The sequence below is a fragment of the Echiichthys vipera genome (genome assembly GCF_963691815.1).
Source record: "Echiichthys vipera genome assembly, chromosome: 8".
Taxonomy (NCBI): domain Eukaryota; kingdom Metazoa; phylum Chordata; class Actinopteri; order Perciformes; family Trachinidae; genus Echiichthys; species Echiichthys vipera.
The window spans coordinates 24,797,836-24,814,143 of record NC_139833.1 but is presented as its reverse complement, the minus strand read 5'-3'; the positions used below and the strand labels follow the sequence as shown (position 1 = coordinate 24,814,143).

The window sequence follows — 16,308 nt, the reverse complement described above, 5'->3', positions numbered from 1 at the left end:
CACAAGGACTAGCCAAAACTATCACGAGAGCATTTTATTGTAAACAATACTCATCATATTTGAACTACAAGGCACGAATACTGCTGTGCTGTCAAGTGAAATGAACAACATACAGCATAAGCAAGAACAAAACTAAGTCTCCGAATCCAGGCTTCAAGTGTCAAATACTGCACAAAGATCGCTCACTGTTTTTTTTAGTGACTCCCAAGGCTGGTAGACTTTGTGTTTCGTCTCCTGATTTTTTTGTTCACTCATTTTTTACTTCAGCCATACATGCAGCAACGTTAGCCTGGTTAGTTGTTGTTGTTGGACGCGTGAACACGGCATGTGTTCTCAATGCGCACGTGCTGCTGTCGGGTTTGCCAAATTGAGATTACATTTCCCAAGCCAGTCACACACAAAGCTGCCCAAATATTTTGGCTGAAAACACTCTCATCTGGCAACTAGGCTTACTCGCGCATTGAATGCATGGCACTTTTTGATTGTTTTTTGCAAAATAAGGGACATACTCAATATTGTAATTTCACACATTGTTAAATTAACAATTAAGATACTATCGTAGATGATATTAGTTTGTGGTAAAGACAGCTCAGCTCTGAATGCTTTTCAGCAAGGCTTGCGTGTATTGTCTTATTTCAGATGACCCAGAAATTGTGATTTGGGAATTAGCTGTGTCTTGTCTTTATGAGTATTCTTCTACAACTAAAAATGTAATTGGCGGCCTTGTGCGCTTGCTGCATTCCCTAAAAAAATAGGGTTAAGATGAACCTTCCCTTCATTGCTTTAAAAAGACTTGATCATTGAAAAGATTGATGCACCTGAAGGCATTGCATGGAAAAGTGTGTCATACTTCATATCATAATGTACTAAGGGGGAACTACATCTATATTTCTGTGAACTGCCACACAGACACTTAGCAGCAGTGCACTTACAGCAGAGACACCGGAGTAAAACCTAAGGCATAATAAATCTATATACAATAAAGGAGAGCATAGGAAAATAGCCCAAGGCACACGCCATGCATACAAATTATCACTCACCTTGGCCTCCATATTGCATTCTCATGCAAATGTGATTGCATGGATGCTTTTTTAGCTAATGAAACACAATCCAATCCATGAAAACCAAGCAACATAGAATAGCACCTTTTTCGCACACTCTCACATACTTACATAGTCTAATATTGACACTGTAGGAATTTCAGGGCAGCTCCTTAATCCCAGTAAGTGGTGACTGAGGCTTAGATTGGATGGAGGGAGAGATGTTGTGATGTGCAGGTGAGAGGGCAAGGGGTTCAAAGATGGGTGGGGAGAATTTAAGAGAGAGGAGTCAAGGTCAGTGTGGGTTTTTTTCCTGAAAGTACTGGTGCTTTCTAGGTATTCCATAGTAAAAAAATATGTGCCTTTTCTGTTCTGTCCTCTGCTGCTTCACTCTTCTGGGGCCTGGTATTGGCTGTGCTCCTGAAGAAGAAACCCATGCACTCGTGAGAGGACAATGTTCTAGTGTGTGATGTTAATTTAGTATACTGTACATGTGAGGACAAATTCTTAGTTTCTGATGTCTTCTCTTCTTTGCTACCTACAGGTATGACTACAGAGAGATGCTGTACAACTCCACGTTCTGTCTGGTACCGCGAGGACGACGGCTGGGTTCTTTCCGCTTCCTAGAGGCTTTGCAGGTCAGTAACACGTACAGGTGCTGCCCATTATTGTTAGGCTTAGCTGTTGGTAAGTTGTAATCAGTTACAGCAAGTGCATTATGGTGACTCTGAAGAGTCTTACTTTGACGCTTGATACTCTTTCTGTGCCGTTGCAGTCATACTATGTTGTGTCTTTACTCAATCTGTGTCACAAATATTTTGAAGGACTTGCTGCAAGATTTGAAAAAGCTGAAAGCTGCCCCACACAGATCCTTGTGCTTACAGTGTTTCAGTTATGATGTGTCTATTTCATTAAGATCTATTTTGGCAACTTGGTTTGGCAGCTGAACATAATGACCAAACACAAGTCGAACTGGTTCAAGAAATCTTGGAGTGCGTCAGCCCTGAGGCTGTGGTGACCAAATAATAAAGCCATTAATCAGTGGTTGAGAATGGAAAAAGTGATGCACTAAGTAGCTCTCTCACTCACTGCCAGTCATTGTGTTAATGTGCAGCCAGTATTGATACAGCAGTTGCTTTTCATTTCTGGTTCTGTTTTTTTGTCACTTCTGAGTTTCTTCACCCACCTCCTTGAGTTATCCTCTCTTTTTAGTTCCAGTACCCTCTTAAACAAGTGTCCTTAATTCTCAATGGCATTTTAAAGGAAAATGTATTTTAGCCCATATCACTTATTGCCTCATCCACACAATCTACCAGCTCACTTAAATTGTGCAGATATATAAAAGCTTCTTTAGTGACCGTGCTTGTTGAATTGCCATTGGCTGAGATGGATGTATGAAGTAAGCCCCATTTACAGGCCACCTTTCAAATACATCGATCTATCAAAACCAAACTTGCTTTATTAGTCTGTTAATCCTAATGCAAGCTTATGTGGGCGACTGATCCAGTATACCAGATGTCATGATGAAAGGTACATGTTTTGATGCTTCGGCAATATTGTTCATTCATGGCAATAACGAAATTTGAATTAAGTGAGTATTTGCTATTTATGACCAGAATGGGTATCTGAACACAAATCACTGATGTGTTTAATTTGACATCCTAGGACACTCGGGGACAGATTTATACAGTTTTGTTAACACCAGCGAAAAAGAGTGAAAAGCAGTATAATGGTCCTTTTTTCCCTTGACGCTCTCTGGGTACCAGTGTTGTGAGGATACTGTATGTCCACATGGAAAGTATTTTTATAATTTGCATATAGATTGATGATTGCATATAGGATAATCACTTGAAGTTGTCTCTGTGTACACTAACATGACTTAGAGTACAATGAGTGCGACAGCAATGTTTTTGTCATCAGAAAATCAAGTCATGGTCTTACTTTCCTCTGTGAGTTAAGTTTATGGCAAGTACTGTAAGCTCTAGTCCTGGGAAAAACGGTAGAGATAAAGTCAGAAGAGTGCGTTTTTTTGAGCAAGTAGAAAAAGAAAAATGACTTTTGAGTTTTACAATAGAATATGTGCAGTGTCTCTTTATTGGCAACACAAGGGAGCCAGGAGTGTGGCAAAGTCAGACAGTGGACTGGTGACCAGGTCGACACAGGAAGAGGAAGCAGTAGCTGCAGTTGAGGTAACATGCAGAGGTTAGCTGGCGAGTAGGGCTGGACCACAGCCTGGAGGTATTTGTGTGTCTTTTCACTTTCAGCCTCCTGCAGCAGCGCAGTAGTTGAGGAGGGCAGGCAGACACTCGTGAATTTGGCTGTATTAGTTACATTGGCTCAAGTGAGTATTCTAACAGGTGTGTGTGTGTGTGTGTGTGTGTGTGTGTGTGTGTGTGTGTGTGTGTGTGTGTGTGTGTGTGTGTGTGTGTGTGTGTGTGTGTGTGTGTGTGTGTGTGTGTGTGTGTGTGTGTGTGTGTGTGTGTGTGTGTGTGTGTGTGTGTGTGTGTGTGTGTGTGTGTGTGTGTGTGTGTGTGTGTGTGTGTGTGTGTGGTCTCTAGTTGGTAGGTCTGTGAGAGCAGATAGGTAGTGAAAGCATGGCAGTGGTTCAGCAGATTGCTGCCTTTTCTAAGGACACTGAGGAGATTAGACAAGCACTGCAGCACCCTGATGCAGGAGTGTTTGTGCCCGTAGTGTAGTGACCAAGGCCAATCAGTGATTGGTACCCTGCTTAGCAGATTATAGGGATTCAACTCTGACAAACATACACACAGACTTGAAGCACACACATTCATATACGTTTGCACATACCCACAAATGGGTGATTGGACTCACATGGTCATTCACAAACATGGATACTGCAGTGCAATTCCATTAATATCTCAGACACATGGGTTTTATGTTTCAAGTATATTTGGAAGTGCATCTTCCTTTCTGCTGAACTTAATGATCATTTTTGTGAAGCCGCACTGCCTAGTCACTTTAAGAGTTAGTCATCAAGGTACCGCAACAGTTCTTTAGTTGGAAATGTGTTGGAAGATATGTTGCCTCTATTGGCTAAATTGCCCTTGAGCTTGTACAGTGATGACATGGGTTTGCAGAGCGTTACATTTAGTAATACTTTTCAGTTTTCTCTTCTCTCCAGTCTGTCTTCAAATTATTTCTTGTAGAAATACATCCTACACCACACAAGGGATGTCTGGTTGTTTCCTTCGAATATAGGTATTTTAAGATTAATGTTCCGTGAGATATGACACTGGCGAACAAATGGTGCTCTTATCCAACTTCTCCATGCCACTGACTTTAAACATTTATCTATGAATACATTATTTCTTGTCATGTATGTTTGCATTCCCCATACATGACGATACCCTTTGTGAGCATCACACATTCCACAGAGCAGCTTTTCTTAGATAATTTATCTCATTAACCTCCAGTCTATTTTGTGTGTGTGTTACTCTTGTAGGCAGCTTGTGTGCCAGTGATGCTAAGTAATGGATGGGAGCTGCCCTTCTCAGAGATCATCGACTGGAATACGGCAGCCGTGATTGGGGATGAAAGGCTGCTATTACAGGTAGGTACAGCTTCTGCTAGTGCAGTAGAAACTTAAACTAAAAGCTAAGTTAACCCTGATAAAAATGAACAAAAATAATACCTGCACTACTGTTGCATTCACTATTCATCTTATTTTTATTGAGGATAACAATATTTGAATTCGTCATTATCAGGCCTTATTGTTGGTGTTATTGTTGCCTTTTCAATTGTCAACATTGCGACGCAGGTCTTTTTCTTGTTCTGAAGACAATGAGGGATGTGTTTGTGTTCAGTGTCTGGGGTATGCAATAACATGTATTTATTTATTTCTTAGATCCCCTCAACGGTGCGCTCCATCCACCAGGATAAAATCCTGTCCCTTAGACACCAGACTCAGTTCCTATGGGAGGCTTATTTCAACTCGGTGGAGAAGATAGTACTGACTACATTGGAGGTACATACACATGCTCATATATACAATGCAATACAATTGCGCGCACACACACACACACACACATATATTAGAGAAGTTTTTAATATATTTTGTTGTGATTGTACATGTATATATTTTTCATTAAAAAACAGAAGAAGAAGAATCTGGTGCCATTGCCCATTGCTGCATGTCACTAGTTTGTGTGTAAATATGTCAGTATTTTTGCAGTACTGTTCCACCTGTGTTGTTAGTTTTGCATCCAGTAATTTGGAAATGTAAAGTGTTGATACTGTGGTTCTGCTATTTGTCAGCTGTATGAAAACAACTATGCATGCATGTACACAAGTACATACAAGCATACAAATACAAGTATGCTATAAGGAGCCCCACACATGCTGCGTCTTTTACCGCCTGGGGAATGTGAGGCACGTCGGTTGGGCGCTACTGCGTTCCCAAAGTTGGTGGCCATTGTGCCCTGAAAGCACCTGAAAAACAGGCGTCACACATGAGTGGGATTTCCACTTGCTTACACTGAGAACATTTGGATTTGAGAGGGCAAAAAAATTGTAAAATGTGGGCAGCCTCTGAATCCATTCAGTCTAATCACTCAGTTCTGTTCATCCTGATGATTGACTTTGTACTGAAATCTTGCCAGTGCAGACTGTGTAGCCCAGGACATAACACCCACAATGACCAGATTGAAAACCAAGAGGGATGTTGTTGGATATTGTTAAGCACTGCTGTCATGCCCCATTTATCTATATTATTCCTGTTAAAGAGCAGGCCATATTGCTGCTCTTGGGCTGGAATTACGAACATGCAAAGTTGAGAGCTGGGAGGAATGAAAGGATAAGGGAGCAAAACTGAGAAACAGAGAGGATGTGTAAGGCTGGCTATTTGTAAGGCAGGATTTTTCACTCAATTCCAAATCAGGCTTTTGTGCATCCCCAAATTCACCAGCCACTATCGGCATGGGTCAGCAGAGGACCTGGTAGCCTACCAGCATATAAATGTATCAGCATTTTGCTTGTAGCTGATGTTTATTTTGTTTAATGAATGTTTAAATCTAAATTATAACAAAGGGAAAGTACTGCTGATTTTCAGTTGTTACCCGTCAACCATATTGCTGCGTGCGGTATACATAATTAGTTGCTGTCCTCGGGTAATATTACAGAGGCCTCGTCCCAAGAGGTAGGAAGGCAGCGCACCGGAGGGCAGAGCTGGGATTTCTCTGTAAGGAGGGTAAAGTTACACCCCAAAGAAGCTGATCTTCAACCTGTTTACACTCTTCAGTATCTTAACCCTCTTCCAACACATGCCGAAGTACAAGGCTGGTAAGAGGCCAGGGTTTTGGCTTCAGATTCAATCCATTAGTGAGCTGCCATTAGCAAGGGATTGTAGATATTTTACTGTAAACCGGGTAAAGTTGCACCTCAAGAATCTGTTTATTACCACCATATCTTACAAGAAGTAAACAGGGTTTACTTTGCTCTGTAACTACCTCATAACCTTTGAGACTACTTAATAATTTACTACGGTAGAGCCTTCTTAGAGCTTTGGCGGGGTGGGAAACTGTTGATGCTGTGGGCCCATAGAGTCATATTGGGTTAAACATCTGGTGCCAATCTACTTTCTTTTGAAAAACTCAATTGATGTTTCTGTTTAATTATATTATGTTATTTGTATTTTGTCATGCGACATGACAGCATAATGCAAACCGCTCATTTGTTCTTGTTCTTTTCATTTTTGTTTATTTGAAGGGACTTATTTGAGTTGTTAGTTTGAGCAGTGCCAGAGGGTCAGTGTCTGCCCTCAGATTCTGTTTCAGACTGACATAATTATTGTTGGAGTTGAAGTAAATGGACATGGAAGATCTTGACTGAAAGTATGTCCTAGCTGTATCTTGGTCTTTTTTCTGAGTCACACGGGAACAAGGAGCATTTTGAACAGTCTGTTGATATTTACCAACTGCAATCAAGTGACCACTTTACAGAGAACACAATTTTGATCTCCTCTGTTTATGCAGATCATCCAGGACAGAGTACTGCAGCAAACCTCAAGAAGTAACCTCATGTGGAACAGTCTACCTGGAGGCCTTTTCACCCTGCCTCAATACTCGACATACCTGGGAGACTTCCCCTTCTACTACGCTAAGCTGGGTCAGTTAATTTTTCAAGCACATGCTCTATGCCGGGCTTCACATTAATTGCACTCCCTAAGGTTTGATAGACTGATTTTCATTTATAACACTACACGGGAACAGCTGGAGCGTGGCAGCTGTTGAATACTTGTAAACTAAATCGGTGACATTGCCACAAGTGCAGTATGCCTTTTATTAATTCATGATTTGTCACAGAGTAGTTCGCCAATTAGACCTGCCATGTTGCTATGTTGTGTTTGTGCTTGGTTAATTGGCTAGATATGCGGCCTGTTGTTGACATTGGGATTTGGTTAACTGGCACCTTTCCCTTTACAAGCCTAATTAGACCTGTTCAGTTGCACTGAGTAAACACAGCTTGAAGTAAACAAGCCCAGACTAAGAGACGCTCAGAGCTGTCAAAGAGGCATTACTTATAAAAGAAATTCTACTATGTGCCGTTCAGTTTAGAAATAATCATATGAAAGATACCAAAACTTATAGACCATCTAACTGTAGGGTTCAGGTTTTATGCTGCTCCATGTTAAAGTGATCCAATGGGAGTGAACGTGATTCAGAAGATCATTCTCCTGCTTGAAATCGTACCCACAGATTTGATTCTTGCTTACCTTTGATGTGTCCTGGCTGTTTACAGGTGTTAAGCCATACACCAAGTTTACAGCGATCGTTCACGTGGTGAGCCCACTGGTCTCCCAGTCCCAGCCAGTCATGAAGCTGCTCGTGGCTGTGGCCAAATCCCAGTACTGTGCTCAGGTAATTCAACACATCACACTACATTACTCACCTCACTCAGTTGTGATCAGTTTGACCTGATCTGCAGCGGTTACTTGATGCTGATGTGAGGTGAGTAGATCCTCCATTGAACTATAATGGAGCGAATTTATCCGATAAGGAAAATATTTACAAGTTTAACAAATTAAAACACTGAGAGTTTGGAACACACTGTTTTAAGAATTTAAACAAAAAGCAGAGAGTGTGAAGCCTGTCTCCATTTCAGTGTCATTTCTCAGCTTTATCACATCACTGGTGTTTTTTTAAAACTGCTTTTGAACTTCAATGTATTATTCATGCTTGAGATGAAGAGAAGCTGTCCAAATATTTTCCAAACCTTTCTACCACAGTAGATTCACCCTGGCACTCTTCTCTTTACAGATCCTATCATACTATAGTAATGCATACTGCAGAAAAAACAGGGATTGGTTACCTGCAGAACCATGTAGTGCACAGCTGTTCAGCTGAAATGTACAGTGCATTCACACATAAAAGGCTGTATAAGATAATCATGGTGATAGTGGTGGCTTTATGGCACAGGTAGTTAGACTTTAAACTAATAGTTCTCTGTTATGATGTGGAGCAGTGGTTTTAGTGTGTACAGTAAATATGTTGCCCTATTTGGGGCATTTTTGCAAATTCATGAAAATGTGTGTTCATTTTTTTCTGGATTTAACCCTGCATGGCTAACATGAAGGTGGCAGCACATTTTGTTTGAACATTCAGTGATGCAGTTTGTCGCTGTCATGTAACTGTAGGCGGTGTGACAGTTCTGAAAATAGATGTGCAGTAAAACTGAGACGTTATTGTCTTCCACATAAATAAAAATAGAGCTTTGAATAGTAACAAGGCCGTATTGGGGCTTTTTGATCTGTGCATATATTGATAAGTCAGACATGGATCGTCAAACATGAATAGGCTTCTGTTTTCACATATTTCTTATTAGGTTTACATACTTAGACATACAGATGATTATGAAAATTGCTCTGGATGATGGCTAAGCTTTACCTATTTTCTCTTTGTGCAGGTGATAGTTTTATGGAACTGTGACAAGCCTCTTCCTGCCAAACACCGCTGGCCTGTCACCTCAGTCCCTGTCATTGTTATAGAAGGCGAAAGCAAGGTAAAGATCCACAGCCTTATCCTTCTCTCATTAGGTTATGTCATTGAATCCATTTAACATTCTGCACTAGAAGCCTTCAGATGAATTTAATTTTTTCAAGAATGTAAAGAAAATGTAAAACTGTAGGTTTGGTCAAAGTGCATGGTGTATTCGGGTGCTTCCAGACCATCTCTTAGTGTTTTGAACAACTCAGACTTTTATTATTTTTTTTCCTGAATTGATAATGACAGATACTGAGGTCTAGACTCTTCAGTACAAAAAGCACAGGACATCAAATGTTGAAAAGTCCACGCTTCAGGTCCAATTTAAATGAAAGAAGTTCAGACGTTCTAGCTTTTTAATTTACATTTTTATCAGCCTCCATTTGGAAATAATTAATGTGATAGAAACCTTCGCTTTCATCGTTTCTTCATTTAAGCCTACAGCCTCTCTGTCTTAATATGGATGCCGATAGCTGATGGGTTACAAGATTGTACTGCGGTTAACATCCTTTTTCATCAAGTGCCTCTGACCTTTAGCTTGAATGGCGATGTGGCATCCATTGTTCTAAATGTAATATAGGCCATTGCGATCAGGAATTGAAACCCTTACGCTGTATTTTTATAAAGTACTTCTATTTACATCAAAGTGCACATATTTAATTAATTGGAAACCACTTAATGAGCATGTGTTATACAGTGTTATTTGCTGTATTCAATTCTGCAGTTATTGGTCTCATGTCAGCTTGTATATTATTTGACATATTCTGTTGATGAAACGACTCTGTAGCACAAACACATTGAGACACTGGTAAGGCTGCTTGTCAGGCAGATGAACCTCACTTCTGCTCATACGGGCCCTGCTTATATGCTGATGTTGTTTCTGAGCTGCATGCTATTAATATTTACTCCCTTTTAGCAACTGTTCACGGTTTGCTTGTGTGTCTGTGTTTTGCAAATCATGCCAGGTGATAAGCAGTCGTTTCCTGCCCTACGACACCATCCCCACTGATGCTGTGCTCAGTCTGGATGAGGACACCGTGCTCTCCACCACAGAGGTCAGACGACCAGAGTTTTTAGATTTTCAGTACATTTGAATCAAGACTATATGCTGCAGGCGCTCTTGTTAATAATTGTGTAATCACTGTTATGGATCGTTTCTATACAGTAAATGTGTTCCTGGTTTCTTCGCCTCATGCCTTCTCTTGCTGTGTATTTGTTTCTCTCTGATCTCGGCCCAGGTGGACTTTGCCTTCAAAGTGTGGCAGAGTTTCCCAGACCGCATTGTTGGTTACCCAGCCCGCAGCCACTTCTGGGACAGCAACAAGGAGCGGTGGGGCTACACTTCCAAATGGACCAACGATTACTCCATGGTGCTGACTGGGGCCGCCATCTATCACAAGTGCTGACACACTCCTCTCTGCTTCTTTATTGCATTTCATTCCTCTCCACTGAAATTCAGTTTCAATTTAGTTCAGTACAAACACAATCCACTCTCTCTTATTCCTTAGATACTACCACTACTTGTACACCACCTACCTTCCAGCCAGTCTGAAGAACATGGTTGACCAGATGTCAAACTGCGAGGATATTCTGATGAATTTTTTGGTGTCCTCTGTGTCTAAACTACCACCCATCAAAGTCACCCAGAAGAAACAATACAAGGAGACCATGATGGGACAGGTGAGGCAGAATATTTATTCTGTAAAACAAATTAATTTTATCATTATGCCTGGAGGTAGAAAAGAAACTGCATTAGAGATTATTGACGGCACTATAAGACAAACGATGCAGTTCTTTCATGGCTCTCAGGGGGCAATCATTTAAGCTTTCATCATGTGTGAGTAATCAGGTTTAACAAAGGTGTTGATATTTATATTGATCAATTGTTGTAGTCCCTGTGTACAATACAAACCAAAGAATGTCTCGTACTTGTAGCAGGTACACCTTGATTGCCATTCTTTCACTGATTGTGGGCAAATAACTGCAAGAACACTGTTGAGTTGAGTCGAACACCTGAAGTATGCCGATAGTCTGTGGCAACTCCACCCCTGAACTAGAAGAAGCAGTTATTCACAAACGTTATTTACTATCAGTAGAAAATATTTAACTCCATTTAACACATTTAGCAATATCCACCCAGATAAGGCTTCTCTTTTCACAAATTCTGGTAGCTTATCTTTTAAACATGCCAACACCTGCCTATGAACTTTAAAAGCTCACATTACCATTTTTTTTTCACAATGATGCTCATAGTGTTAGCTGCTAAAACAGATCATCAGTCATTTGTAAAATTCAATTAAAATGTGTTTTCTGCAGCGTGGCCTTCAATAAAAAAAAGTCATGAATAATTACAACTCTGAAAGGTCAGAATATTTTGGGATGTATTATTCATTTGGTCGGTCTCGCTCTTCCTTTCTTTCCCTCTCTCTTTCCGTCTTTCTCCCTCTCCTATCACCACCTCCCACCCCCAGAGCTCACGGGCGTCTCGCTGGGCTGACCCGGACCATTTTGCCCAGCGCCAGACGTGCATGAACAAGTTTGCCAGCTGGTTTGGCACCATGCCCCTGGTCCATTCTCAGATGAGGCTGGACCCGGTCCTGTTCAAAGACCAGGTGTCCATACTGCGGAAGAAGTACAGGGACATCGAGAGGCTATAACCCTCCAAAGCCCCCCCGCTCTCTGGACACAACAAAGACAGAGCGAGGGGGCGGACATGTAGAGAAACGCAGAGCCTTTCCATGTTTGCATGGCTGGATCAATGGTGAAGAAAATGGGATTGAGTACAGGGAGGGAGGAGGAAACTAAACTGGAACACATGTAGAGGACACCACATTTATTGGTCTCCTCTCTAGTGTCCATTTCACCTTTTTACCCTTTTACTTATGTGTATTGGGGGATAGCTGAACATTACTTTACCACCACCAACTGACGGTCACATAAGGACTTTAAAGCCGCTCAACTTTGAACTGTAATGCTCAAAGTCACGGAGCTGGAAATCATAGCTTGCTGCTTCCGTGTCCCAACAGTGGCAAACCACACCCGCTGGAAAAAAAACTGTCTGTTCTGCTCTATACACTCTGCACAGGTCCCTTAAAGTTTCTGATGACAGGATATTATTGATAATTATGACTATGAAGAGGATAACACTACTTTGGATTGTGTTTAGCTATTTTTTTTTATACTGAATGTGAATGAATGGCCAGCACTACTCTCTCTGTATTGTCTTAATTCAAACCAATAGTTGGGTGGGTGAGGAGAGGAATGACAACCCCCTTTCACCATAGAACTGAGTTATGATCGTTGATCTGATATCACAGTGCCTCACAGCTTATCTAATGGCGTTGGGATCTGGGAGTCTGGGAAAAAGACACGGTCCTGCAGTATGAGCACCTTGATCCTGCTGCTTTCTGTATTTTCTTTTCTTTCCCTTGATAATTGATGAAATAATGTAGTAAATTCTCCAGGTCGGCATTCACATTTCTTCCTTGCTAAAGTATAATGAAGATTTATTTTTGATTCAATTGACAAACAAAATAATTACGTGCCATTCTGAATGTTTTCCCTGGTAAAACTGTCACACAACTAAATTTGCTATGTGGCAATACTGTAGTTATCCATATGAAGTGAATAGAAATACAGACATTATTACATTGAATTCTCTATTTTCTTTCTAGCAATGTCTCTTTTACATTCATAGCGGCTTATATGACAAGCTAGAATTGGTAATAGAATACGTGTTTGGCAGAAGAACAATAGAAGATCACAGGAGTTGCCTTGATTAAGGTAGGCTGAGCTTGCCAATCGAGTCAACCAATGAGCTGTTTGAAACACAAACCTCTGTGAAAACTAGCAGATGGATATTTTCTTGGCTTGGTTAGCAAAGGGATATTCATAAATGGTTATTGTCTTTATGCCAGAGACCCAATTTCATTTTTGTCCAGTGACTAGTTTGGCTGTATTCTTGGCTGACAGGTATTTGACATGGGCTAGCACTTGCTTTCATCCTGGAGCATCAAACAGTGCTTGATGTTTTCAGGGACAGAGCTGGCATCATACTAAATAGATCCCTGCATTTCCCCCACTTGTTATGAGCAAATGTTACCAGATTGTCAAGAATGCTCACCAAGCATTTGTGATGCAGTTTAAAAGGCATAGGGAAGACATTTGGAGATATGCTCCATTAAGTGATTATGCCCCTTTGTGATATTTCTTCAAAATAAATACAATAATGAGAAGCTTTTCAATTTCCATTGATTTGCTGAATATCAATTTATATCTCTGATAATCACAGATTTAAACAGCCATTCATCTCGGAGAGATTCAGATTGGCAAAGTGCTATTGTGCTTGGGCCACTTTCAAGAAGCAAAATGTACAACTAGAATGTTCTAATCTGTTCCATAAATGTCAGCTTAATCACTTTCTGTATGTTCGTCTTCTCAGCAGGAGACTTGTATCTCATTTACTCTAAATTGGTACATTGAATGCCAAGTGTCAGTGGAACATGAAATTTTTTTTTTTTTCGCAGATACATCACTAGGCAAATTGACTTTAAAAATGTTTCTAGGTGTTTGGTTCCATTAACAATCACAGCTCATTTTATTTTTGCCTTGATACGTCATATCAGTTTATCTTAACATATTTAGAGAATTAAATGAATTTAGAATCTGCACCTGTGTTATTAAATCCCAGTGCATCATCAAGTTAAAGTGTCTCTGTCCAAGAGGTATCCCTGTGAAGCCAGCACCGTTTCTATAGAAACCTATTTTGGTAGCTTTAGCTTCATTTTTGAGGAAGATAAGTGATCATTTTGGTAAGATCCACTGTTATGCACCCTTCATCACAATATGTGCCAATAGATTATATATAATTTTGCTCTTCTATTTCTTTTCAACCAATACAAGGAATGCCATGCATTTCCATTTTTGATTTGGTTCATTAAAGCATTTCCTGTCTGTATAAGAGAGTAAAATGTGTTGGGAAGGGAAGGAAAGAGTATGTGTTCGAGAGAAGGGTTCTGTGTGGACTTTTTCACATCTGAGAATGCTCTATCTTGCTTGACAGCAAATAAACAATCCTAGTATTACTAAACACAGCGCTATCAAGACAACTGAATATGGTCGTAAACAGAATCACATTACAAAATGAGACTGGAGAGAGATTGAAGATGACATTTTCTCTTCTCTTTCCTTGTGTTGTTGTTTGAGAGGGCAGGGGGTTATATATTGATGTGCCTTCAGAAGAAATACACTTATTAGTTTTTTTTCCTCATCTGCCTTGTGCAAGAAACTGATCTCTGTTTTCGTTTCAAAGTAGGTCATTTCTTTCTTTATCCGTGTCCAGTAATACATAATGGCTCCATAAATAATATTGTTGAACACTGGAAGGCTACTAAGACCTAGCACCACACATCTGATACTGACATTCCTGCTTTTTCTGTGGTAGGAATTCTTTTTTTTTTTTTTTTAAATGTACAACCTTGTATTACTATATTTGCAAGGGCTCAGTAGAGGGCCCCTCCTCCTGGTTGTCACAAGTCTAGTAATACATGTAACTCACACCTAACTCTCTCAGACACCGTATTTATCAGACAGGATTGTGTCCCCACTGAATCTCTGCCTGCTTCCTTCCCTCTCTTCCGTAACTGCAGACCTAATTTTATAGAGATTAAAATGGAAAGAAAGAGGAAAAAATCACAATTTTGTAAAATAATTTTATAAAGACAAAACAAACAAAAAAACAATGAATAAAATGTTTGATATAAAATGACTCGTTTTTTTGTCTGACTTGGTCTTTTCTGTCCTTTGAAAATATTTTGGTATGTGTGGTTGTTCTTCAAACTAATTTCAGATATTTAAAATCTACAGTGTGACGTAAAAGACATACTCACCTTGTCCCCTTCTCTGACCTGCTAGCAACCTATTTACAGGCTTCCCAAAACCTATTTTGTATATTGGGTTTTTGCACTGCACCCACGGAGGGAGAGCCAAACTAAATAATACCTTTAGCTTCCTCCTTGTGCGTGTGTAAACCTCATCCTATGCCAAGAAACTGCTGTGTTTACATAAATCTGTGTCAGGATGATCGGTTTAGACACGCTGCATAAATAACAGCATCTATCCAGGATGATCCCATGGAGCATGAGAGCTGCCAACTCTGCTGCAGCAACAGCTACAGGAGAGAATGATAACCCCCCCAAAACGCACACAGACACACGTCAAACTGGGCAAAAGTCTTAAGGCTGTGCAGTATGTTCCAACTGCACAGCATAAACTGTGTAGTGACACACCAAAAGGAAAACCATTTTTCACAATTACACAAAGACCACAGCCACTCTGAATGGTCGACCAAAACAGGGAAAAAACAAAGAAAGGGAGATCCAGATGTGTAGATGCTGTGTTGCATGGAGTGAGAGCAAATGCAGGATTTTCGATGAATCAAGAAGTGAAACTTCACTGCACTGGAGGGGTCTATCCAATGTCAAAAGTCAGTTCAACGTCACTTAATCCTATACTGATGAGCTGTGTATCTGCAGTGGAACTGGGTTTCACCATGCATGCAGTCAGGGCTATCCCCTACTCTCAGATTAAATACTGTGACTCCAGGCCAAAATTAAAAATGTCCTGCCCTCTTTGTCAGCTTTAGAGCACATACTATTCCAGCAAGTTACACTCGACCATAGGACAGAGCAATACATATAAGAAACCCATCACTAATCATACCTGATACATAACAATTCATTATATATTTAATGAAACAAGGTAAAAACAAATGAAACAGAATTGGAAGCCTGTGTTTGCAGGGACAGTACACCTCATAGAAAAGCAGTTATACGTTAAGAGTAGAAGGGGATCCCTGTGGTGATATAATTGAAAACATTAAGATTAGGCACCTTATGGCCGTTTATAGCCAGAAACAATGATTTTGCAGGATTAAAGAAATGTAATTCTTCAATCAGTATTAGCCTGTTTTTAGCCCACCTCTCCTCTGCGTGTGTTCGTGTGTACATACAAGAATTCTTCAGCAAATTCAAAGCGTATTATTTTTTCATACAGCTGTGCACATAATAATATACTTCTGTTTTGGTATGTAGAGATAGATAATCAGATGTTCGGGCTTTGTGACTCACACTTTGTACGTCAACACAGCAGCCCATCTAAAGCATCAGTATAGAAGTTGTTGGTTTCTCCGAGGCTGTTTAGATGAATCTGTCACACAATAACTGAAGGCAACAATCAGCTATCTGTTTAGCAGATGGCAGCCCAGAACTGTG

At 40.3% G+C, this 16,308-nt stretch overlaps 1 protein-coding gene across 1 annotated transcript in view; it reads left to right on the top strand.

The window, feature by feature from the left end:
* LOC310950310 (exostosin-1a-like) overlaps positions 1-13,749 on the top strand; it is a 43,831-nt gene extending 30,082 nt beyond the window's left edge. The window contains exons 2-11 of the mRNA XM_083918030.1: positions 1,585-1,678; positions 4,504-4,611; positions 4,906-5,025; positions 7,031-7,163; positions 7,797-7,915; positions 8,961-9,056; positions 10,003-10,092; positions 10,276-10,436; positions 10,546-10,717; positions 11,509-13,749. Coding sequence (XP_083774156.1) covers positions 1,585-1,678; positions 4,504-4,611; positions 4,906-5,025; positions 7,031-7,163; positions 7,797-7,915; positions 8,961-9,056; positions 10,003-10,092; positions 10,276-10,436; positions 10,546-10,717; positions 11,509-11,694 — 1,279 coding nt within the window. The 3' untranslated portion in view covers positions 11,695-13,749. The remainder of the gene's footprint in view (positions 1-1,584; positions 1,679-4,503; positions 4,612-4,905; positions 5,026-7,030; positions 7,164-7,796; positions 7,916-8,960; positions 9,057-10,002; positions 10,093-10,275; positions 10,437-10,545; positions 10,718-11,508) is intronic.
* The last annotated feature ends 2,559 nt before the right edge of the window (positions 13,750-16,308 follow it).